The sequence below is a fragment of the Musca autumnalis genome, unplaced genomic scaffold (assembly GCF_047663935.1).
Source record: "Musca autumnalis isolate F117 unplaced genomic scaffold, ASM4766393v1 scaffold_4, whole genome shotgun sequence".
In the NCBI taxonomy this organism is placed as follows: domain Eukaryota; kingdom Metazoa; phylum Arthropoda; class Insecta; order Diptera; family Muscidae; genus Musca; species Musca autumnalis.
Window position 1 is genome coordinate 213,433,594 of NW_027411977.1, and position 26,693 is coordinate 213,460,286.

The 26,693-nt window shown below is 31.7% G+C and overlaps 1 protein-coding gene across 1 annotated transcript in view; it reads right to left on the reverse strand.

Moving 5' to 3' along the window:
* Nucleotides 1-26,693, reverse strand: part of LOC141403221 (uncharacterized) — a 456,033-nt gene that overhangs the window by 301,938 nt on the left and 127,402 nt on the right. Inside the window, exon 2 of the mRNA XM_073985406.1 lies at nucleotides 21,282-21,555. Within this exon, the coding sequence (XP_073841507.1) occupies nucleotides 21,282-21,297 (16 nt within the window). The 5' untranslated portion in view covers nucleotides 21,298-21,555. The remainder of the gene's footprint in view (nucleotides 1-21,281; nucleotides 21,556-26,693) is intronic.

Below are 26,693 nucleotides of genomic sequence, written 5' to 3' on the forward strand. Positions count from 1 at the left end.
AATTATTTTTAAAAAATTCAAGTTAGGTGGTATTGTGAGGAAAAATTTTTTCCCATTATTTGATTTGGGAAAAAATATTTTTCATAAAATTCACGTAGTGATTTTAGAAAAATATTTTTTTAAAAAAAGTCCACTTTATTTGTTTTTTAAAAATGTTTTTTTTAAACACAAGCTATGCGATTTTGAAAAAATATTTTTTAAAAATTCTAGTTTTGAGATGTTGAAAAAATATTTTTTTAAAAATGAATGTCGTGTTTTAAAAACTATATTTTTTCACAAATATATATACTTTTTTTTAATCTACTTTATGTGATTTTTAAAAAAATCGACTTGATGTGATTTTGAAAACCTATTGAAAAAAATCCACTTGATGGGATTTTGAAAATAAAAAAAATGTGGAATATTGAAAAAAATTTTTAAATCCACGTTATGTGGAATACTGAAATATATTTAAAAAAATCCATGTTATGTTAAATATTGAAAAAATATATTTTAACAAAATCTATGTTATGTGGAATATTAAAAAATATTTTTTAAAAAATCCGCGTTATGTTGAATATTGAAAAATTATTTCGAAAAAAATTCAAGCTTTGTGGAATTTTGAGAAAATATTTTTTTTAATTCACATTATTTAATTTGGGAAAAAATATTTTTCAAAAAATTCAAGTTGTGTGATTTTTGAAAAATATTTTTTTTAAAAGTTTGAAAGAAAATGGTTTTTATTTATATTACGTTATATTAAAAAACATTTTTTTTAAATGTGATTTTTTTATGATTTATGTGATTTTTTAAAAATTGACTTGATGTGATTTTGAAAAACTATTAAAAACATCCACTTGATGAGATTTTAAAAAAAGTCCAATTAATATGATTGTGAAAAAAATTAAAAAATACACGTTGTGTGATTTTGAAAAATAATACTTTTTACCTCTATATTCTTCTTTTCGTACACTTTTTTATTTAGAGGAAGCGGCTGGAGTTATTCGCACAAGTTCCAATATTTTCTATATCGGTCTCTATTCCTTCAATCCTTCTTCACACATTTCAAGATTTTTCCCAGTTCAAGGCACCTTCTTGCATGTAAAGAGCTTATGCAATGCCACCATAATGATCCCAGCATTAAAATTAAACGATTCCTTCAACTTGCGAAACTAAATTATTTCAACTTAATTCATGTTTAACGTATTTAAATATTAAGAAACAAATGGAAAAAATTCGCTTGTAAATAAAAAACAGAATAACAACAGCAACATTACTTCTCTCCATGGCCACTAAATTCATGCATTGTTGCATAATTTCATTAGCAACCGTTAACCAGACATCTTCTTGTTCTGTTCTGTTCTGTTCTGGCTGGCACTCAAAGGAAGTTAACTCTTTTTCCATGCTGTTAACTTTTGAGCAAAGGCAACTAAAAAAAAACAATTGAGCTTCAACATAGACTTGAATTTTTCGCCTCCTACTTTTCCCAGAGGAAAATCAACTAAACACATGAAGTACAAACACCCACTCACACACACACCTACGCAGCAGACATTAAACACCAAGAGAAAGTTAAGACCCGCATACATTCACACCCAGCAACAGCAGCAGGCAGCAGCATCATCGGCGTCTCTAACGTTTTTGAAATGGGGTTAAACGAAGCGTTAAAATTATAAGCAAATTAATTTTGTAAAACAACAAACCAAACAACAAGGCTAACAACTTATTTTACGGTGTTATTGTTGTTGTAGGGATTCTATTGTTTTTGTTGTGTGTTGGTTGTTTTTTACCGGCAACATAGAAAGACGACGAAGGCAGTTACAAAAAAAAATAAAAATCAAACAGCAACAGCATAAAAATCACAAAACAACAGCCAACCGGCAACCGAAAAAGAGGAGCAACAGCACCACAAACAACAGCAACAACAACAAACATATTTGGAAAACATTTAATGTTAGAGCAAAGGATCCTTTAGTATAACAATAACAAAAACAACAATAATAATGAGTGGAAGAAAAAAGGCCCAAAATGAATTGTTATTGTTAGGTGAGCAAAGGGGGGTAGGAGGGGTTTTTATGCCGCTGGTACTTCAATGAATACAAAATGCTAAACGTTGCAAAAAAAAGTTTGACAAAGGGTAGGAGCAGAGTTTGAGACTACAAAAATTGCTTAAATTAGTCAATTTACCCAATCTTGTTGTTGTTGAGAAAATTATTAGCAAAAGTTTGCTTGTTAAGTTTCATAATCCAATTTAACAATCTATAACCCCTCCCGACCACCCTTCTTGAAATCATCCTAACATATTAACCAATAACCAGTTTTAAGCAGCAAAATAAGTTGTCATTTTAGGTCTCCCCCTTCAGCGTCTGTAGCAAAAGGATACAATTATTGTCAAGCGTCTGAAGCCTCCTTCTACCAGTCCCCTTTTCTTATTTTTTTTCTTTTTAGGGTTACAATTTATTTCTGATAAGACATCATAATTTTATATAGAAAACGTGTTTCCAATTTTTGCTTCTGCTGCCACCGAGGGTAAAATCCGAATGATATTTGCACAAACAATTTTGTCTCCCCTCTTATTTGACTTTGATTCGAGTTCGACATGTCGAAAGAGAATGTAACATATCAATGTTTATCACACGTAGTTAATTCGTTTTACAGTCAGGTGGAAGAAAATAGCAGTAAGAAGAAAAACCCACGTTAGGGAGAATACTGAAAAAATATTGTTTTAAAACTCAACCTTGTGAAAAATACTGAAAAAATATTTTCTTCAAAACAAATCCTCGTTGTGAAGAATGTGAAAAAATGTTTTAAAAAGATCCACGATGTGAAAAATATTGAAAGAAAATATTTTTTAAAAAATCCTCGTTGTGTAATGTATTGAAAAATTATTATTAAAAAATCCACGTTGTGAAAAAATAAAAAAAATATTTTTAAAAAAATCTACGTTGTGAAAAATATTGAAAAAAATAATTTTTAAAAAAAGCCAAGTTGTTAAGAAATATACTAAAAAAATGCACGTTGTAAAGAATATTGGAAAAATATTTTTAAAAAATCCAGGTTGTGAAGAAATATTGAAAAACATTTTTTTACAAAAAATCCACGTTGTGAAGAATATTGAAAAAATATTTTTTTAAAAACCCAGGTCGTGAAAAATATTGAAAAATATTTTTTAAAAAATCTACGATACGGGATATAAAAAAAAATATTTTTAAAAAATCCACAAGCTGTAAAATTTTAAAAAAAAATACAATCGGACCTCGATTATCCCGTGATGGTCGGGACCGGAGGCATTGCGGATAATCGATTTTCCCGGTTAAAGGAGGCAATGCTTTTATGCAGTTTTTGAACATATTTTTAGGTAAAAATGGCATAATATTGTACAATAATATGAACATCTGCAATTTTTATTAAATTTGTTTCTGTAATCCACCAAATTTTTGTAGGATACATAATATCATCATCATCAGATTCATCTGAATTGACTTTGTCCAATGGTTTTTATGCTACCATAAAAACACAAATTGTGTAATACGGGAGATTTTCCAGTTTTCGTTTGTTTACCTTTTGTTTGCTTAATCAAATTAATTGGAAAGTATGTTTTTACTCCCTGGTAATGAAGTTTATAACGAAAAATAGAAAAAATGCAAAAAAGTCGAACATTATAGTGGAATAGTGGAAAAATGTTTTTTTAAAAATCCACAAGCTGTAAAATTTTGAAAAAATGTGTGGAATTTTAAAAAAATATTTTTTAAAAAGTCACTTTTTGAGGAATTAAAAAAAAATATTTTTTAAAAAATCCACGTGGTGTGGAATTTTGAAAAAAATATTTTTGAAATAATCCATGTGATGTGGAATTTTGAAAAAATATTTTTTTAAAAAATCGTCCTTAAACAGAATATTAAAAAATATTTTTAAAAAATCCACGATATATGGAAGAAGATTTAAAAAAACACGATATTCGGACTATTAAAAAAATATTTTTTAATAAATCCACGATATACGGAATATTGAAAAAAATAGTTTTTAAAAAATCCACTTTGTGTAGAACATTGAAAAAATATGTTGTTACAAATCCACGTTGTGAAGAATATTGAAAAAAATATTTTAAAAAAGAACCACGATGTGAAAAATATTGAAAGAAAATATTTTTTAAAAAATCCATGTGGAGGGGAATTTTGAAAAAGTATTTTTAAAAAATCCACGTGAAAAGGAATTTTGAAAAAATATTTTTATATAATCCACGATATATGGAATATTGATAACATATTTTTATATAATCCCCGAAATACGGAATATTAAAAAAATATTATTATATAATCCACGATACACGGAATATTGAAAAAATATTTTTATATAATCCACGACATACGGAATATTGAAAATATATTTTTCAAAAAAATTCCCGAGATACGGAATAATGAAAAAAATTTAAGAATCCACGTTACTCGGAAATTTGAAAAAAAATTGTTTGAATAATCCACGTTACTCGGAATATCGAAAAAATATTTTTTCAAAACATAAACGTTGCTCGAAATATTGAAAACATATTTTTTTTTAAAAAATCCACGTTACTCGGAATGTTGAAAAAAATTTTTTTAACAAATCCACATTACAAGGAATATTGCAAAAATATTTTTTGAAATGTCCAAGTTACTCGAAATATTGAAAAAATATTTTTTTTTAAATTCATGTTAATCCGAATATTGAAAAAATATTTTTTTTAAATCTACGTTACTCGGCATATTGAAAAAATATTTTTTTTAATCTACGTTACTCGGAATATTGAAAAAATATTTTTTAAAAAATCCACGTTACTCGGAATATTGAAAAATATTTTTTTAAAAAAATCCACGTTACTCGGAATAATGAAAAAATACTTTTTTAAAAAATCCACGTTAATCGGAATATTGGAGAAATATATATTTTTTAAATCCACGTTACTCGGAATTTTGAAAAAAAAAATATTTTTTAAAAAATCCACGTTACTTGGAATATTAAAAATATATTTTTAAAAAATCCACGTGAAAATTTTTTTTAAATAATCCACGTTACTCAGAATATTGAAAAAAATGTTTTTTTAAATAATCCACGTTACTCAGAATATTGAAAAAAATATTTTTTCAAAAAATCCGCGTTACACGGAATATTGAAAAAATATTTTTTAAAAAAATCCACGTTAATCGGAATATTGAAAAAATATTTTTTTTAAAAATCCACGTTACTCGGAATATTAAACAATATTTTTTACAAATCAACGGAACCAGGAATATTGAAAAAATATTTTTTAAAAAATTCACGATATACGGAATATTGAAAAATTATTTTTTTTTTTAAAAATCAACGATAGCTGTATATTAAAAAATATTTTTTAAAAATCTACGATATACGGAATATTGAAAAAAATATTTTTCAAAAAACCCACGGTATCCGGGTATTGAAAAATATGTTTTTAAAAATCCATGATGTACGGAATATTGAAAAAATCCTTGATATATGGAATATTAAAAAAATATTTTCTTTTAAAAAATCCACCATTAACGGAATATTTAAAAAATCCGCGATATACGGAATAATAAAAAAAATATTTTTAAAACTTCACGATATACGGAACATTGCTAAAAATATTTTTTAAAAATTCACGATATATGGAATATAAAAAAATTCTTTTAAAAATTCACGATATATGGAATATAAAAAAATTGCATTTGAAAGAGGAAAAAAGTTAGATGATAGCGAAGCCGCCCCACAATCGATGTGTCTGAGGAGCCTTCCTAAACCAAAGGCGAAACATGTCATGTCACACAGAGGTGGTTGTGTGGGTTCGTGTCGTCGGCTTTCCTTTTTCAAAAAGCATCTTGGTAAGTAAGCTCGTCTGTAACGAAAAATTAATTAAAAAATTAATAAAAAATGACCTTCGCCTAATAGGCAAAGTTTTCAAATAAAAATAAAAATCAGCTTGAGCCAGGCTGGGGTTCGAACCCACGTCCTTGCAAAACACATGGAAAAAAGTGTTGTCACGGCGTGTTAGTGTTCAGAACCAAACTCATAACTTTCAAAGGCTACGCTAAGCGTTTGGCATGAAAGCCATACAAAGATTTGAACTAAAAATTCAACTATGTAAAAAACAAATTGCATTTGAAAGAGGAAAAAGGTTAGATGATAGTGAAGCCGCCCCACAATCGATGTGTCTGAGGAGCCTTCCTAAACCAAAGGCGAAACATGTCATGCCACACAGTGGTGGTTGTGTGGGTTCGTATCGTCGGCTTTCCTTTTTCAAAAAGCATCATGGTCAGTAAGCTCGTCTCTAATGAAAAATTAATTAAAAAATTAAAAAAAAATGACCTTTGCTTAATATGCAAAATATTCAAATAAAAAAAATCGTTTAAAAAAATCCACGATATACAGAATATGGAAAAATATTTTTTTTAAAAATCCACAATTGAAAAATATTTTTTAAAAAAATCAGAATTTTTTTTATTTAATCCACGATTGCAAAATATTTTTTTTAAAAAATCCACTATTAAATTTTTTTTAACTCACGATAGAAGAAATATTTTTTAAAAAATTCATGATTAAAAAATATTTTTTAAAAAATCCAGGATTGAAAAAATATTTTTTAATAAATCCACGATAAAAAATATTCTTTTAAAAATTTCAAAATTGAAAAAATAATTTCTAAAAAATCCACGTGGTGTTGAATTGTGAAATAAATATGTTTTAAAATATCCACGTGGTATGTGATTGTGATTTTTTAAAAAATCCTCGAAGTGTGGAATTTTGAAAATATATTTTTTTAAAAAAGCCACGAAGTTTGGAATTTGAAAATATATTTTTTAAAAAATCCATGTATTGTGGAATTTTTAAAAAAATATTTTTTTTTAAAAAATCCTCGTAGTTTGCAATTTTGAAAAAAATATTTTTTTTAATGCACGAAGTGTGGAATTTTGAAAAAAAAATTTTAAAAAATCCACGTTGTGTGAAATTTTTAAAAAACATTTTTCCACGTAGTGTGGAGTATTAAAAACGTTTTTTTATTATTATATTTATATTGAAGCAAAATATATTATTTAAATTATGTGGTATATTTATTTGAAATATTCAAAATTATTTTTTTTTAATCCAAGGTATTTGGGACATTGCCAAAATATTGAAAATTATTTTCTTTACTCTTTTTTTAAATCGAAATTATGTGGAATATTAAAAAAATATTTTTATACAAACCGAAGTTATGTGGAATATTGACAAAAATATTTTTCAAAAAATCCACGCTATGTGGAATTGACAAAAATATTTTTCAAAAAATCCAATATATTTTTATATATTTTTTAAAAAAAATCTACGATATGTGGAATTTTGAAAAAAATATTTTTTAAAAAATCCAATTGGTGTCGAATTTTGAAAAAAATATTTTCAGAAAATCCAAGTTTTGTGCCCTCTGGGGAAATTATTCGTTTTAATTTGTGTGCTATTTTTTATACTCCACTGTGTAACCTGCACGTGCCTTACGTTTCATAATCGCATATAAATGTAAACGTTTTAATTTTCCTAACCCCCCGTCTCTCCACCTCTCGTACATAACATTTACGAATCAATGACAAATATTTAGTAAAACTTTTGCAATCATATTTTGTTTTTCTGTCGAGGAGTTACGCTTTCCTTTTAATTTTATTTCGCAGGGTATTCACATGTCTTGGCAATTTGTTCAGGTCCAACGGACCAATAATCCTCAATTTTTTTTTTTGTTGCCGGCATGTACTACCAGCAAATCGTAAATTGCCCACACATTATGGTAAAACTGGCTTTTAAATATAATCGGCCTTAACTAAAATAAGTAAAGGGGCAGGGCGAAAGAGAAGTTTCGCCCATTCGGAAAAATCGAAAAAAGACCAAGCAACAAAAAAGAAATCAAATAAAAAATTGGCAAACTGTCATAGAAACGTTGACATTTTATTTGGGTACTTTCCACTTGAATAAGTTTTGCAAAACAAGTGAAGCCCATAAAAATTGAAAAGGTTTATTGCTGCTGGTATAGTAACATATGTCCCAAGGGGGGCCACATGAATTACATTATTTATAGGGTTAAAGGTAAATCCAGCTATCATGGAGAATGATTTAAAAAAAAGATAACAATGGTCCAGTAACTTCAGCAGTTCAATTGTAATTCGCTTTCGATAAGCCGCAATTTATTTACAAAACTTCTCCACGGTTATAATTCCCTCCCCATTCCACTCAATTGGTAATCTTAAAAACACCGGGATACTGGTATCCCTTGTTAATGAAATTTGTTAAAAACTAGACTTCCAAAAAGGAAGAAAAAAAGTTCTTCATCATCATCCTATCATAAAACCACCAGAAAAAAATTAACTGAATAGAGATAGACGAAACTCAATTTACAAATCATGACCCAAATTCTTGCCACTAATCCTCTAACTCTCCCTCTCCCCCACCAACGAAGCAATGACGTTGCCATTGTTTTGTTAATTTGTAGCAAGAAGGACAACAACAGCAGCAGTACCAATTACAGCCCAGAAAGGCAAATAACATTTTATGCGATTATAATGGAACTAGAATTAGGTTTCCAATTCTCTGGTTTTTCGCTTTCCGTTTATTTCGCTTGAATTCGCCAATTCATGAACGTGGTGGACTGACTGGTGTTTTGTAGTTGATTTTTTGTTGTTCCACATACCGCTGACTCATATGTGTGTTTATCATAAGAGAGCTAGCTGGAGCTTCCATGTAAGCATTCATTTGTCCAAAAGTTTAGAGAGAGAGGGAGGAAGAGTGAAAAAAATCTAACAGAAAATTGTTAACTGGATGCCGTATCTAATGGTTGTCATGATTGAGTATTGGTTTTCGCCATCTCCTTCCGAAGATAAGACCCGAAATGACTAGTAATCGTATGTGGTTGACGGCTTCGGTTCAATTGGATGCCCTATGTAATCTAAATAAATCGTCATTGAATGGGTGGAGCCGAGTGTGGCGTAATTTGTTTTTGACTCAGCAGTGCGATTGAAAGGATAACAGGGAGTTGGGGTGCGGAGTTGGGAAAAAGGAGGCCCGTGAAATTAATCAGTTCTGAAGTGTATTTTGTTATTATCTTATTAGGCTTTTCAAGTAAAATATGAATATAATTTAAAAAGTATTTCTAGAGATGAGTCTGATATTGATATCCACTACAGACATGAAAGGTCCTTTTGCAGTGCCAGCAAACGTGAATTTAAAAAAAAAGTTGAATATTCCGCATAACGTGGATTTAAAAATATATATTTGTTCAATATTCCACATAACGTGAACTTTTTAAAAAACAATTTTTCAATATTCTTCACCACGTGGATTTTTTAAAAAAATATTTTTTCAATATTCCATGTACCGTGGATTTTTAAAAAAAAATATTTTTTCAATATTCCATGTAGCGTCGATTTTTTTAAAAAATATTTTATAAAAAATATTTTTTCCACGTAGCGTGGATTTTTTAAAAAAATATTTTTTCAATATTCCACATAACGTGGATTTTTTAAAAATTATTTTTTCAATATTCCACATAACGTGGATTTTTTAAAAAATATTTTTTCAATATTCCACATAACGTGGATTTTTTAAAAAATATTTTTTCAATATTCCACATAACGTGGATTTTTTAAAAATATTTTTTCAATATTCCACATAACGTGAATTTTTTAAAAAAATATTTTTTCAATATTCCACATGACGTGGATTTTTCAAAAAATATTTTTTCAATATTCCACATAACGTGGATTTTTTAAAAAATATTTTTCAATATTCCACATAACGTGGATTTTTTAAAAAAATATTTTTTCAATATTCCACATAACGTGGATTTTTTAAAAAAATATTCTTTCAATATTCCACATAACGTGGATTTTTTAAAAAATATTTTTTTTCAATATTCCACATAACGTGGAGTTTTAAAAAAATATTTTTCCATTATTCAAAATAACGTGGAGTTTTAAAAAAATATTTTTCCATTATTCAAAATAACGTGGATTTTTAAAAAATATTTTTTCTATATTCCACATAACGTGGATTTTTAAAAAAAATATTTTTTCAATATTCCATATAACGTGGATTTTCAAAAAATATTTTTTCAATATTTCACATAAAGTGGATTTTTAAAAACCCACAACGTGGGTTTTTTAGAACACATTATTTTATTATTCCACGTAACGTGGACTTTTTAAAAAATATATTTTCAATATTTTACGCAACGCGTTTTTATACCCTCCACCATAGTATGGAGGGTATATTAAGTTTGTCATTCCGTTTGTAACACATCATTTGCGACCCTATAAAGTATATATTTTCTTGATCAGGATAAAATTCTAAGACGATCTAGCCGTGTTGTAATCCCTCTAGCGCCCGCAATAATTGAGATAGAGTGCTGAAATTTTGTCTTTTTTCCATAGGCAGGTCAAGTTCGAAGATGGGCTATATCGGTCCACTCTTTGGTATAGCCCCCATATAACGGTACCTCCAGATTTGAGGTATTTTGACGTTATTCGCCAAATTAGCAGACTGAATTAGCTATAATTTGGCACTTAGGGTTCCTAGTGATCAACAAACTTATATCCAAAAGGATATGGGCATAGGTCCATGTTTTGATATAGTCCCAGTGTTGCCGAATTTGCTGATTTATCGTCATTTTGACGATTTTTTGACCCAAAATTGAAAAATGACGATTTGACGATTTTATGGCCCAAAATGACGATTTATCACATAAGCCAGAAATGCATGAAATAATGGACGATAACTACATTTTGACCAAAGTTTCACGAAAGATTTTAAGGAAAGCAATGTTCCAAACTCGAGTTTTGAGCTTTTTTTAATGTTTTATAGCAATTTCCAGACGGATTGGCTATATTTAGGCACATACCTGGAAAACAGGTATTTCATAGTTTTTTATAACAAAATAGATATAATTAATATTTTAATTAATTATATCTATTTTGTTATAAAAAAATTGAGTCCAGCTTTATTAACTTCCTGCAAATGCCCTCTTTAAGCTGTCAGCCATTTTTAAATGACAATTTTTATCGATTTCCCACTGCCCAACAACCAAAATGTACGTGTACGGACAAACATGGACGGTCCCACTGTCAAGCAAGCGATATTTGAGCTAAGCTCCCATTTAAAATGACAATGTGTACCCAGCTTTACCGTGCTCCATTACTGCAAACTCGATAACCATAGGAAAATTATCATCTTCTGAGAGGTGTTTTTATAGTAGTATTTAAGCGATATTGGGTTAGATTTATTGCTATGGGTTATATATCTTATGTTGTCAGTCTCATTCACAAAAATATCAGCGAAAAATCGCATTAAACGGTAACCAAACCGAGTTTTGGACCATGTTGCCGATTTTTTGACGATTTTTCAAATATTTTTGACGATTTGACGATTTTTTGACGATCTCCGATCAAAAACTGTCGGCAACGCTGTATAGTCCCCATATAACGGTACCTCCCGATTTTCGGTATTTTGAGAATTTTAGCCACAATTTTTAACAGAACTATCTGCAATTTGACATTTGAGGTTCTCAGTGGTCACGAAACATCTCCACCAAACATCGTCAACATAGGTCCATGTTTTGGTATAGCCCCCATATATCGGTACCTCCCGATTTTCGGTATTTTGAGAATTTTAGCTACAATTTTTAACCGAACTAGCTGTAATTTGCCATTTGAGGTTCTCAGTGGTCACGAAATATTTCCACCAAACATCGTCAACATAGGTCCATGTTTTGGTATAGCCCCCTTATAACCGTACCTCCCGATTTTCGGTATTTTGAGCATTTTAGTTACAATTTTTAACCGAACTAACTGTAATTTGACATTTGAGGTTCTCAGTGGTCATGAAACATCTCCACGAAATATCGTCAACATAGGTCCATGCTTTGGTATAGCCCCCATATATCGGTACCTTCCGATTTTCGGTATTTTGAGAATTTTAGCTACATTTTTTAACCGAACTAGCTGTAATTTGCCGTTTGAGGTTCTCAGTGGTCATAAAACATCTCCAGCAAAACATCGTCAACATAGGTCCATGTTTTGGTATAGCCCCCATATAACGGTATCTCCCGATTTTCGGTATTTTGAGAATGTTAGCTGCAAATTTTAACCGAACTAGCTGTAATGATCGGTATTTTGAGAATTTTAGCTAGAATTTTGTCTATTCAAAAATAATCGTCAATATAGGTCCATGTTTTGGTATATCCCCCCATATAACTGTACTTCTCGATTTTCGGGAATTTTCAGTGGTCACGAAATTTCTTCACTAAAATTCGTAATTTTTGAGGGTCTACATTGTTTTGGTGAAACTACCTTCAATTTGACTCTTGAAGTTCCCTGCAGCTATAAAACTTTTCCGCCAAAAAATTTAAAGTTTGGTTGACTCTTTGATATAGCCCCGTAGGTGGTACCTTTCACCTAGCTGAACACATTTTTTTAGATTAGATTAGATAACACTGTGCAACAAAATGGATGTGAAAGTCTGGGGCACGGAAAATGCCTCTTGGGGAAGAAAGGCCTTGGTAAGTATATTATGAACCCCGAAGGACAGATCCGCCGTGAGTCGAACTTCCGCGTTATGGCGTGATGAAATTTTTGTTAGAGACCCTGTGGGCCATCAGGAATTAGCGTTATATCGTTTTTCACTGTTGATTAAGTGCTCTACTAAAACAACAAACAAAGATATAATGCTAATTCATGATGGCTTACAGGGTCTCTTGCAAAACCTTCATCACGCCATAACGCGGAAGTTCGACTCACGGCGCATCTGTCCTTCGGGGTTTTTATTATACGCACTCTGCCCCAACATTTGTGTTCACAGTGTAATTTAAGCAAAGGTGGGAGACAGTAGGAGTATATCCATTGTCGAAAAGTTGTTCCACCTAAAATTGGAAAGGACCCTAATTATTCCATTTTAATTAAGACTTTTTATGGTGGAGGGTATAAAAAGTTCGGCCCGGCCGAACTTAACGACTTTTTACTTGTTTTATTTATTTTTTTAATATTCAACATAATATGGATTTTTTAAATCATATTATTTCAATATTCCACATAACGTGAATTAAAAAAAAAATATTTTGTCATTATTCCACGTAGCGTAAATTTAAAAAAAAATTGTCAATATTCCACATAAGGTAGGTTTTTTAAAAAATATTTTTTTAATATTCCACATATGGTCGATTTTTTAAAAGATATTTTATTCAAAATTCCAAGTAAAGTGGATTTTTTAAATATTTGTGAATATTCCAAATAACGTGGATATTTTAAAAACATTTTTTCAAATTTGACTCCACGTGGATTTTTTAAAACATAATTCTTCAAAATTTCACAACACGTGGATTTTTTAAAACATATTTCTTCAAAATTTCACACCACGTGGGTTAAAAAAATCTAAATTTCACACCACGTGGGTTAAAAAAAAAATTCAAAATTTCACACCACGTGGGTTAAAAAAAATTCAAAATTTCACACCAGCTGGATTTTTAAAAAATATGTTTTTCAACATTTCACACCACGTAAATTTTTAAAAATATATTTTTTTCAAAATTTCATTCCAAGCGGATTTTGAAAAAAAAATAAAAATTCAAAATTGCACATAACGTGGATTTTTTAAAAAATTTTACTTAACGTGAATTTTTTAAAAAAATTTACGTAACGTGGATTTTTAAAAAAAAAATTACGTAACGTGAATTTTTTAAAAAAAAAAATTACGTAACGTGAATTTTTTAAAAAATTTTACGTAACGTGGATTTTTTAAAAATTTTACGGAACGTGGATTTTTTAAAAAATATTTTTTCAACATTCCACGTGAAGTGGATTTTTTAAAAAATATCCTTTCTACATTCACGTGACGTAGATTTTTTAAAAAATATTTTTTCAACATTCCACGTGAAGTGGATTTTTTAAAAAATATCCTTTCTACATTCACGTGACGTAGATTTTTTAAAAATATCCTTTCAACATACCACGTAACGTGGATTTAAAAAAAAAATCAATATTTTACATATCGTGGATTTTGCAAAAAAACACAAAGTGCATTTTTTTAAGAATATCCTTAGAAGGACCAATAAACGTGGATTTTAAAGATAATTTGTTAAAGAATATCCTTAAAAAAATCAGACCAATAAACGCGGAGTTTTTAAGGAATATTTTTCAAGGGACATCAGACCAATAAACTTGGGCTTTTTTAAGAATATTTTTTCATTGAATATCAGACCAATAAACGTGGAATATTTTTTCATCGACATCATACCAATAACCTTGGATTTTCAAAGATTTTTTTCAAGGACCGTCAGACCAATAAACGTGGACTTTTAACGAATATCTTTTCAATATCCCAATAAACGTGGACTTTTCAAAGAATATCTTTTCAATAAATGTGGATTTTTAAGAATATTTTTAAAGAACCATCAGAACAATAAACGTGGATTTTTTAAAGAATATCTTTTCAATATCCCAATAAACGTGGACTTTTCAAGAAATATCTTTTCAATATCCCAATAAACGTGTACTTTTCAAAGAATATCTTTTCAATATCCCAATAAACGTGGACTTTTCAAAGAATATCTTTTCAATATCCCAATAAACGTGGACTTTTCAAAGAATATCTTTTCAATATCCCAATAAACGTGGACTTTTCAAAGAATATCTTTTCAATATCCTAATAAACGTGGACTTTTCAAAGAATATCTTTTCAATATCCCAATAAACGTGGACTTTTCAAAGAATATTTTCTTTCAATTACCATCAGACCAATAAACGTGGACTTTTTAAAGAATATTTTTAAGGACCAATGATCGTGACGTGAATTTGTTCACAATTTTTCTTTTGAAAACCAACAATTCGTGGATTTTTAAAGAAAACTTATTTCATGGTCATACAAGACGTTTATATTTTATAGCATAGTTTTACAAGGACTAATAGGATATGGATAACTTATTGCATTTTTTCCACAGAGTTACAAGACATGGCTTTAAAAAAGGACCTTTAAACGTTGATTAAAAATATATGCCAATTAAAAATATATGTTTTAAATACCAATAAACGAACATTTTTTAAAAATTTTTTTATGGACTGACAAGGCTTGCATTTTTTAACAAAGAATTTTATAAAGAACTACAGACGTGTATTTTTAATACTTTTGGATAGATTTGTTACATATATTTTCTTAGAAGAACAACGAACTTCTGTTTTTAAAATTATTTTCTGAGAAGTTCAACCAAGGTTGATTTTTCAAATATTTTTTAAAAACTCGATCGATCGATTTAAAAAAAAAATATTTTTTTAAAGTCCAACGAACGCTGATTTTTTGAAAGTCCAATGAACGTGGATTTTTACAAAAACTTTTTTTAAAGTCCAATGAACGTGGACTTATTAAAAACTAATTTTTAAAAAGTCCAATGATCGTGGATTTTTCGAAGACAAATTTTTTAAAAGTTAAATGAACGTGTATTTTTTAACAATATTTTTTTTGAAAATCCAATGAAAGTTAATTTTTTAAACACTAATTTTTATAAGTCCAATGAACTTGGATTTTTTGAAAACTAATTTTTTAAAATTGAACGTGGATTTTTTAAACACTAATTTTTTTAGAATTCCAATGAACGTGGATATTTTAAACAATCATTTTTTAAAAGTCCAGTAAACGTTGATTTTTAAACACTAATTTTTTAAAGTCGAATGAACGTGGATAATCCTTCAGAAATATTTCCCATTAGCTTGAAAATATTTGAATGTCCTATGAGAAAATTCAATTTCCAACATCCGAAATAAATTCTTATTTAAAACTATATATCATTCGTATTAACTGCAGAAATTTCATTTCTATAGATTTCAAACTTTCCTTCAGTGCATAGATTTCCACAAAAATTCCAATTATTAAAAAAAATAACAACAATAAATCTAGGACACCATTCTGTGACACTCTCATAACGTTTACAATATTTTTCCTATTTTCCGGAATTGTTTATTGACATTCTACAACAAAATAAACTAATCATCATCAGCATCATTGCCACTAGCAGGAGCGGAGTACCAGCAGCCAAACCAAACCAATAACAATACGATACAACAACAAAATTGGAATAAAAATGGAAGAAAAGAGGAAAATAATACTTTTGTTCAGTCATGTTTTTTACAAGGATTTTGTGATATTTATCGCTGGATTTTGGTTTTCATTTTATGATTTAGCGTTTTTATGTGATTTTTTTCGTCCTCGGATTCAATGCCTTATCCCTGAGAGTGCCAAAGAAATTGGTATTGCATCCTTTTATCATCAGTTTATTTATTTTGTTTTCTTGGGTTTTTTTGCTTCTGCCAGCTTTCATTCGTTTCCTCTAACTAGGTTCAGTTGTCAGTTCCCATTTTTTGAATGATGAAGTTTTCGATCTCGGGTTATTTCAATTCTTTGCGTTGTTTTTCGTTTTTTTTTTTCGGATGACTTCCCTAGAATATCATCAACTCCAGTTATTTTGTTGTTTGTAGGGTAAAATCAGTCAATGAATGGTTATTGTGTATTATTGGAAGATTTTTCCATGTTTATGATTATCTTGGATTTTGGAATAACCACAAATGAAATCTTTAGAAAGGAAGAAGTTTGGGTTTTTTGTTGATGTTTTTTGGTTTTCTTTTTATTCTTTTTTTATTGAAAGTCGTTAAGTTTATCCAAACTATTTGGTTTGGGAAGTTTGATTTGAAAATAAATACATCAATGGTTGCATTGTAATATTTTTTAGGTTATTTAGGATGTAAATGGAGGGGAAGGGGGAAGGAAGTTTTTATAAGGAAGACTAATAAATGCTTTAGAAGTACTGTTAATTTTTAATCGTGAAGTATATTCTGTTACTACTGACCTTCATTAGGTGGTCAACCTTCTATAAGAAGACCTTGAGGTCTCCCATACGAAAATAAGAAGACTTTTTGGTCTTCCATAAGAAGACATTGTGGTCCTCTACAAGAAGACCTTGTGGTCCTCTACAAGAAGACCTTGTGGTCTTCTATAAGAAGACCTTGTAGTCTTCTATAAGAAGACCTTGTGGTCTTGTATAAGAAGACCTGGTGGTCTTCTAAAGAAGACCTTGAGGTCTTCTATACGAAGGCCTTGAGGTCTTCTATTAGAAGACTTTTTGGTCTTCTATTAGAAGACTTTTTGGTCTTCTATACGAAGACTTTGAGGTCTTCTATACGAAAACCTTGAGGTATTCTATACTTGAGGTCTTCTATACGAAGACCTTGGGGTCTTCTATAAGATGACATTGGGGTCTTCTATAAGATGACCTTGGGGTTTTCTATAAGATGACCTTGGGGTCTTCTATAAGAAGACCTTGAGGTCTTCTGCACGATGACTTTGAGGTATTCTATACGAAGACCTTGAGGTCTTCTGTACGAACACCTTCAGGTCTTCTATACGAAGACTTCGAGGTCTTCTGCACGATGACCTTGAGGTCTTCTGCACGATGACCTTGAGGTCTTCTATACGAAGACCATGAGGTCTTCTATACGAAGACCTTGAGGTCTCCGATACGACCTTGAGACCTTGAGGTCTTCTACACGAAGACCTTGAGGTATTCTGTACGAAGACCTTGAGGTCTTCTATACGAAGACCTTGAGGTTTTCTGTACGAAGACCTTTTATACGAAGACCTTGAGGTCTTCTGTACGAAGACCTTGATGTCTTCTATACGAAGACCTTGAGGTCTTCTATACGAAGACCTTGAGGTCTTATATAAGAAGACCTTGTGGTCTTCTATAAGAAGACCTTGTGGTCTTCTATAAGAAGACCTTGTGGTCTTCTATAAGAAGACCTTGTGGTCTTCTATTAGAAGACTTTTTGGTCTTCTATAAGAAAACCTTGTGGTCTTCTATAAGAAGAGCTTATGGTCTTCTATAAGAAGACCTTGTGCTCTTCTATAAGAAGACCTTTTGGTCTTCTATAACAAGACCTTGTGGTATTCTCTAAGAAGAACTTGTGGTCTTCTCTAAGAAGACCTTGTGGTCTTCTATAAGAAGACCTTGTGGTCTTCTATAAGAAGACCTTGTGGTCTTCTATAAGAAGACCTTGTGGTCTTCTATAAGAAGAGCTTATGGTCTTCTATAAGAAGACCTTGTGCTCTTCTATAAGAAGACCTTTTGGTCTTCTATAAGAAGACCTTGTGGTATTCTCTAAGAAGAACTTGTGGTCTTCTCTAAGAAGACCTTGTGGTCTTCTAAAGGGAAGACCTTGTTATCTTCAAAAAAGAAGACCTAGTGCTCTTCTAAAAAGACCTTGTGGTCTTCTAAAAAGAAGACCTTGTGGTCTTCTATAAGAAGACCTTGTGGTCTTCTATAAGAAGACCTTGTGGTCTTCTATAAGAAGACCTTGTGGTCTTCTATAAGAAGGCCTAGAAGGGTTTTATAAGAAGACCTTGTGGTCTTCTATAAGAAGACCTTGTGGTCTTCTATAAGAAGACCTTGTGGTCTTCTATAAGAAGACCTTGTGGTCTTCTATAAGAAGACCTTGTGGTCTTCTATAAGCAGACCTTGTGGTCTTCTATAAGAAGACTTTGTGGTCTTCTATAAGAAGACCTTGTGGTCTTCTATAAGATGACTTTGGGGTTTTCTATAAGATGACCTTGGGGTCTTCTATAAGAAGACCTTGTGGTCTTCTATAAGAAGACCTTGTGGTCTTCTATAAGAAGAACTTGTGGTCTTCTATAAGAAGACCTTGTGGTCTTCTATAAGAAGACCTTGTGGTCTTCTATAAGAAGAACTTGTGGTCTTCTATAAGAAGACCTTGTGGTCTTCTATAAGAAGACCTTGTGGTCTTCTATAAGAAGACCTTGTGGTCTTCTATAAGAAGACCTTGTGGTCGTCTATAAGAAGACCTTGTGGTCGTCTATAAGATGACCTTGTGGTCTTCTATAAGAAGACCTTGTGGTCTTCTATAAGAAGACCTTGTGGTCTTCCATAAGAAGACCTTGTGGTCTTCCATAAGAAGACCTTGTGGTCTTCCATAAGAAGACCTTGTGGTCTTCCATAAGAAGACCTTGGGTCTTTTATAAGAAGACCGTGTGGTCTTTTATAAGAAGACCTTGTGGTCTTCTATAAGAAGACCTTGTGGTCTTCTATAAGAAGACCTTGTGGTCTTCCATAAGAAGACCTTGTGGTCTTTTATAAGAAGACCTTGTGGTCTTTTATAAGAAGACCTTGTGGTCTTCTATGAGAAGACCTTGTGGTCTTTTATAAGAAGACCTTGTGGTCTTCTATAAGAAGAAGAGGTCTTCTGTACGAAGACCTTGAGGTCTTCTATACGAAAACCTTGAGGTCTTCTATACGAAGACCTTGAGGTCTTCTATACGAGGACCTTGAGGTCTTCTAAACGAAGACCTTGAGGTCTTTTATACGAAGACCTTGAGGTCTTTAAAACGAAGATCTTGAGGTCTTCTAAACGAAGACTTTAAGGTCTTCTAAACGAAGTCCTTGAGGTCTTCTATACGATGACCTTGAGGTTTTCTATACGAAGACCTTGAGGTCTTCTATACGAAGACCTTGAGGTCTTCTAAACGAAGACCTTGAGGTCTTCTAAACGAAGACTTTGAGGTCTTCTAAATGAAGACCTTGAGGTCTTCTAAACGAAGACCTTGAGGTCTTCTATACAAAGACCTTGAGGTCTTCTAAACGAGGTCTTCTATAAGAGGACCTTGTGGTCTTCTATAAGAAGACCTTGTGGTCTTTTATAAGAAGACCTTGTGGTCTTCTATAGGAAAACCTTGTGGTATTCTAAAGGAAGTCCTTGTGGTCTTCTATTAGAAGGCCATGAAGGGTTCTAAAAGAAGACTTTGGGCTCTTCTAAAAGTAGGATCTTCCAGTTGATAGGAGGCTACTTAGTTGATAGAATACTTAGTTTCTATCCATCCCATTAGAAACTAACTTTGAGTTTATTCATTCTTCTATTATATCAAATCTTAAAAAATATCTGCTTTTATTGTCCCCGTATTCCTCGGATTCAATTAAATTAGTTAAGTTACTAAATATTTAAGCCTACATCCGGCAGTCTTTTTTTCCAGCTTTTCCATCTCATAAAATATTCTGGGCAGATATTCACCTCTTTTTTGTTCTTTTTTTGTTATCCAACCCAACTTCATTCGGCATTCAAAGACATTATTTTGCAGTTTGATTTAATTGAATTATGGTTATTTGTTGTCTTCAACATTCCCAAAAAAAAAAAGAAAGAAGGAAAGAAAGAACAACCTTTTTCTCTATAGTCTTTTGCCATCAGAGACGAACAAAACCACAAACATACAAAAAGTAGACAAAAAACTGCATTCAAAGCGTTTATAACGTTTTAAAAAAATTGGGCACAGGCAAGCTAGCAAAAGCCTACCGCATGTACAGCAGGAAAATAAAAAAATGCCGTCTATAAAATTCTGTTGGCAAAAATCTACCCAAAAATGGCAGCAGAAAAACAGATGAGTAAATGAACTAAAGTTGTCTGGTTACGTGACGAACGTTGTCATGGCAAAAATCTCTTCATCGATTGTTAGTCGGTAGAAGAAAAAAATAACGGGAGCTGCTGTATGTGACTGTCAGGATAACAATGGGTTGTGATGTGGAGTTAATAGCAGGGATGTACATGGAAACAATCTCTTCGGGAGAGAGGTATTTCACAAAAAACTGCTGGCTACAAATAAATCCACTAAAGGCTTAAAATTATTGAGGAATCTATGAAAATGGTAGAATATACTTATCATTTTTATTTAATTTTTTGTGTTATTTTACTTTTTATTTTATTTAGTTTTATTTTTCATTTTATTTTCTATTATTTTATATTATTTTTTTATTTTAGGTATTTCACAAAAACCTTTTGGCTGCAAATAAATCCAATAAATGCTTAAAATTATTCATGGAATCTATGAAAATTGTAGTATATTTTTATTTAATTTTTTATTTTACTTTATTTTATTTTATTTTATTATTTTTTTAATTTTTTTTTATTTTATTGTATTTTATTTTTTATTTTATTTTACTTCATTTCATTTTTTTATTATTATTTTTAATTTGATTTTTTTTTATATTTAATTTTATTTCATGCTATTATTTTATTTTATATTATTTCATTTCATTTTATTTTTTTGTTTTGTTTTATTTTAATTTATTTTATTTTATTTTATTTTACTTTATTTTAGTTTATTTATTTTATTATTATTATTTGTAAAGAGTTTCTTTTCAATTTATAAAATCCATATGTTCAAGATAGTGATATTGAATATTTAAATTATTTTTGTCATATTTTCTCACTTACCTTTTTGGTAATTCATGTTGCTGCCTAATTTGCGATACACTTTGCTTGAAAATTATTGCTACGATTTTATTAATATATTTTCCTTCTATTTTGTTGTTGCGGATAATTAAGATTTGATTTTAAGATTAATGTTGTTCTTAATTTTAGTTACTACTACATATATTTTCTACATTACACGACACTTAACACTTTTATTTGGAATTTTCGTTACAATTTAACACTTTTCACAATAATCTGCACACCACACTGAATTATATCTGTGAAACAATCAAATCTGAAAAGAGATAGATAAGAAAAAAATATATTATAAGAATTGTTTATAAACAATTCAAAACAATATACAAATGTATTCTTTATGTTTTAGAACAAGTAAAAAAGTATCAGTCGGCTTTGCCGACAGAGATATACCCTCAGCATGGGCAAATTGAAAGACCTTTTTCACAAAAAACTTATGTAGTTATGGGTTTCAAAATTTTGCTCGTATGAGCCGACAAAAATGTTGATTAGGATTAAAGTTCAAAATTTTTGCGGAAAAGGTACTTAAAGCCCTTCGGGCTGTTTTCTCAAGAAGTATGGACTTGCCCTTGAAATAACTTTTACCATCGTAATTGAGGCAGCGCATGTAAGTTGCTTCAACAAAAATCAAAGTGATTCAATAACAGGTCTTAAAGTGAACTTATCCAAAATTTTGTGTGGGAGGTACGGGATGGAGTGGACAAATATAGTCCATATTCGAACCTGATCTATATCTGGTAGATATTATGAGAATGTGTAAAGTATGGACCAAATCGGTCACTCCCATCAAGAGTTATCGTGCGCAAAATTTTTCCGAATATTTTTGAACTTTTGTGGGGTAGGTACCTGAAGGAGTGGACCGATATGGCTTATCTACGAACTTAAACTAAGTTTGGAAACAATATTACGAAGGCCAAATTTTGGCCGGAATTGGCATTTCTGTTCCAGAATTATCTTGCGTTTCCACCCATAAACATGGTGTCATAGGGTTTGTTTTTCAACTTTCAGGCTATTTTTCTGGAAGTATGGACTTGCCCCTGAGGAAACTTGTACCTTCGTATAGGGGACAGTGAATACAAGATGTTACAACAAAAACCAAGGCGATTCGTGAGCAGGTCCCAAACTGAACTTTTCCGAAATTTAGTGTGGGAGGTACTCGAAGGAGTTTACCGATTGAGTCCATATTGGAACCTCATCTAAGTCTGGTAGAAATTTCATAATGTGCAAAGTAATGACCAAATCGGTAACTTCCTTCAAGAGTTATCGTACGTACAAATTTTCCGAACATTTTTGAACTTTTGTGGGGGAGGTACCGAAAGGAGTGGACCGATATAATCCATCTTTGAACTTGAACTAAGTTTGGACAAAATATTACGAAAGCCAAATTTTGGACCGAATCGGCAGATCCGTTCGAGGGTTATCTTGCGCTCCAACCATTACACACGGTGTCATAGGGCTTTTTGTAACTTTCAGGCTATTTCCTCAGGAAGTATGGACTTGCCCCTAATGAAACTTACAGCGTCGTATAGAGGACAGCGACTACAACTTGCGTAAACAAAAATCAAAGCGATTCGAGACCAGGTCCGAAACTGAACTTTTCCGAAATTTTGTGTGGGAGGTACCCGAAGGAGTGGACCGATTGAGTCCATATTAAAACCTCATCTAAGTTTGGTAGAAATTACACGATGTGCAAAGTATGGACCAAATCGGTTATTCCCTACAAGAGTTATCGTGCGCACAAGTTTTGCGACAATTTTTGAACATTTGTGGGGGAGGTACCTGAAGGAGTGGACCTATATGGCCCATCTTCGAACTTAAATCGAATCTGGACAAAATAATTCGATACCCAAAATTTGAACCGAATCGATTGATCCGTTCGAGAGTTATCGTGCGCACCAGCCAGCCACGATAATTCTCGAAGGGAGTAACCGAATTGAACCAAACTTTGCATATGGTAATACTACATCAGGTTCATACATCAGGTTCGAATATGGATAATATCGGTTTACTCCTTCAGGTACCTCCAACACAAAATTTGAAATAAGTGCAGTTTAGTGACACCTCAGGAATCGTTATGAAATTTTTTGTGACAGGATGTTTGTGCGGCCCCCGTTACGTCATTGTAATTTTTCCATAGTCCATAGTTCACGAGATAAAGGCGCATAACCTCAAAAAAACGCTGCACTATGTCGCGAGTTCAAATAAACGGTGGCCAAATATAAAAGGAGTTAACGTTGGCAGATGAATTTTGGTATAAATACTTATAGTTCACTGACAATGTCGAGAGCAAAAAATTGGGAAGGTCGGTCCACGTTTTGATATAGACCCCATATAACGGTACCTCCCGATTTTCGGAATTTTGAAGATTTTACATATGTTTCACGCCCAAATTTCACGAAATTTTGCATTGAGGGTTCCAAATGGACCAAAAACCTTTTCTGATAAAAATTATATACATAGGTCCACGTTTTGATATGGCTCCAATAGAAAGGTATCGCCCGATTTTCGGTATTTTCAAGGTTTTAGCCACATTAAACAAACAAATTTAGCTGATATTTGGTATTTAGTCTTCGCCAGGTATTGCGAAATATTTTTACAGAGAATTGTTGGTATTGGTTCACGTTTTGATATAACCCCCGTGGAACGGTACCGCCCAATTTTCGGGTTTTTAAGGTTTTAGCCACATTATCCACCCAAAATTTTTGGTGTTCAGTCTTCATATATTTTTGTGAGTTTATTGAATACATCAAAATTTTGTCTTCAAATAAGAGAATTTTCCTTAAAATTTTTTTGACCGATTAATGGTCAATAAAGAGCACATTTTTTGTTAAAAATCGAAATTTTGACTTTGTATTCTTTTCCTTGACGGTGTATTCTTTTTCGGGGACAAGTCCATACTTTTTGAGATAATGGTCCTGGAGCTCCAAAAAATCTGCCGGCACTAACTAAACTTGGTTGTGCCTAACATAACACTCACGTACATACTTGGATTACGTCCAAATATGGAACGTACATCGTACCACACAAAATTTGGAACATGTAAAGTTTAAGGTTTTTTTATACCCTCAGCATTTATGCTAACGAGGGTATATATGTACACTTTCATACGGGCAAAATGTGCCTCATCGAAATAATGGTTTTAGACCCCAAGTATGGTGGGACGAAATGTGTTTCAGACAATTTGGAGTCGATTTAGCAATATCCGTCCATCTGTCTGGTTGTCTGGCTGGCTGGTGCGCACGATAACTCTCGAACGGATGAACCGATTTGGTCCAAAAGTTGGCTATCGCAATATTTTGTCCAAACTTAGTTTAAGTTCGAAGTTGGGTTATATCGGTTCACTCCTTCCGGTACCTCCCCAACACAAGTTCGAAAAATTTTCGGAAAATTTGTGCGCACGATAACTCTTGAAGGAAATAACTGACTTGGTCCATACTTAGCACATCGTAATATTTCTACCAAATTTAGATGAGGTTCCAATATGGACTCAATCGGTCCACGCCTTCAGGTACCTCCCACACAAAATTTCGGTATCGGACCTGCTCTCGAATCGCTTTGATTTTTGTTGCAACAACTTGTATTCACTGCCCCCCATACGACGGTACAAGTTTCATCAGGGGCAAGTCCATACTACTTGAGAAAATAGCCTTAAAGTTGCAAAGAACCCTTATGACACCACGTGTAGTGGTTGGAGCGCAAGATAACTCTCGAACGGATCTGCACATTCGGTCCAAAATTTTGCCTTCGTAATATTATGTCTTAACATAGTTTAAATTCGAAGATAAGTCATATCGGTCCACTCCTTCAGGTACCTCCCCCACAAAAGTTGAAAAGTGTTCGGAAAAATTGTGCGCACGATAGCTTTTGGAGGGAGTGACCGATGTATTCCATACTTTGCACATCCTGATATATCTACCAGATATACATCAGGTTCGAATATGGGCTATATTTGTCTACTCCTTCTGGTACCTCTCACACAAAATTTCGGATAAGTTCACTTTAAGACCTGCTCTCGAATTACTTTGATTTGTGTTGAGGCGATTTGCTTTCGCTACCTCCATTAGACGGTAAACGTTTTTTCAGGGGCGAGTCCATAATTCTTGGGAAAACAGCCCGAAAGGTATAAAAACCCCCTATGTCACCATATGTGCCGGTCGGAGACAACGATAATTGTCGAACTGTTCAACCGATTTGGTCCAACATTTTGTCTTCGTCATATTATATCCAAACTTAGTTTCATGGGGCAATACCGGTCCACAACTTCCGGTACTTCTTCCCAATATTTAAAAAATGTCACTAAAATGCTAGGACGATATCACTTGAATGGGGCAACTAATTTGGTCCAAACTTTGAATCTCCTAATATTTTGTGAAAATTTAGTTTAACTTCTAAATTGGCCCATATCGGTCCTCCCTATTCTAACCCATTGTATAGGTTAATGGACTTCTATAAAAGATTTTGTCACGTCGTGTTATCGTTCAGAACCAAACTCATTGCTTTCAAAGGCAGCGCTAAGCGTTTCTCATGAAAGAACATCTAAATGGGTAAATACCTACTGTTGTTGTAAAAACAAAAATGCATTTGAAAGAAGAAAAGTTCGATGACAGAGAAGTCGCTCCACAGCACATAGTGGTGGTTGCATCATTGGTCATTAAGCTCGATTCCAACGAGAAATTAATAAAAAAAGCACCTTTCATTATACCCTCAGCCTTTAGGCTAAGGAGGGTATATCAGGAATATTGTCAATTATTTCATATTCCATTTCAGAAAAAAAGGATACATTTTTTTCGCGCTACATCAACGATTTTTGATATGTAGGTTAAGAAAAATATTCCCAGCACGAATCTGGTCGCGAGCCAATTTTTGGTTGTTGCGGACCAAAGTTATGGCGCTTTTATTTCGCTTTTTAAGAAAGAAAATATTATATAAACGCTAATTATTTTAATGAGCACAATTGTTACAAAAAAGTTCTCTCGAAGTGACTTCAGCGAGTAGATTGCATAATAAAATTGATAAGTTATTGAATATAAGTCTACTTTTTTCAAAATTAAGGCCCATTTAGTGGTCATATAATTACATAAAAAATTGTTGTGGATCCAAACTTCACGGCGAATCAAATGAGACTGCAATCATACAGATTGGTGTTATAGTTTGGATGTTACAGCCAAAATAAGCACATATTTTGGTCAAAAAATATTTTTTTGTTTGAAAAAATATTTTTTTCACATGCATTATGTAGTAGAAAATATTGTAAAAAATTATAGGAATACTTCCTTCATTTTGCTTAAATCTCCCAACAAAATAGACGGATTTTGCTTTATTGACATTCATATTAAAGCTTTCCCATTAGGGAAGCTAATTGGGTTGATGAGGATATATGTCGAAGCTTCTGAAATG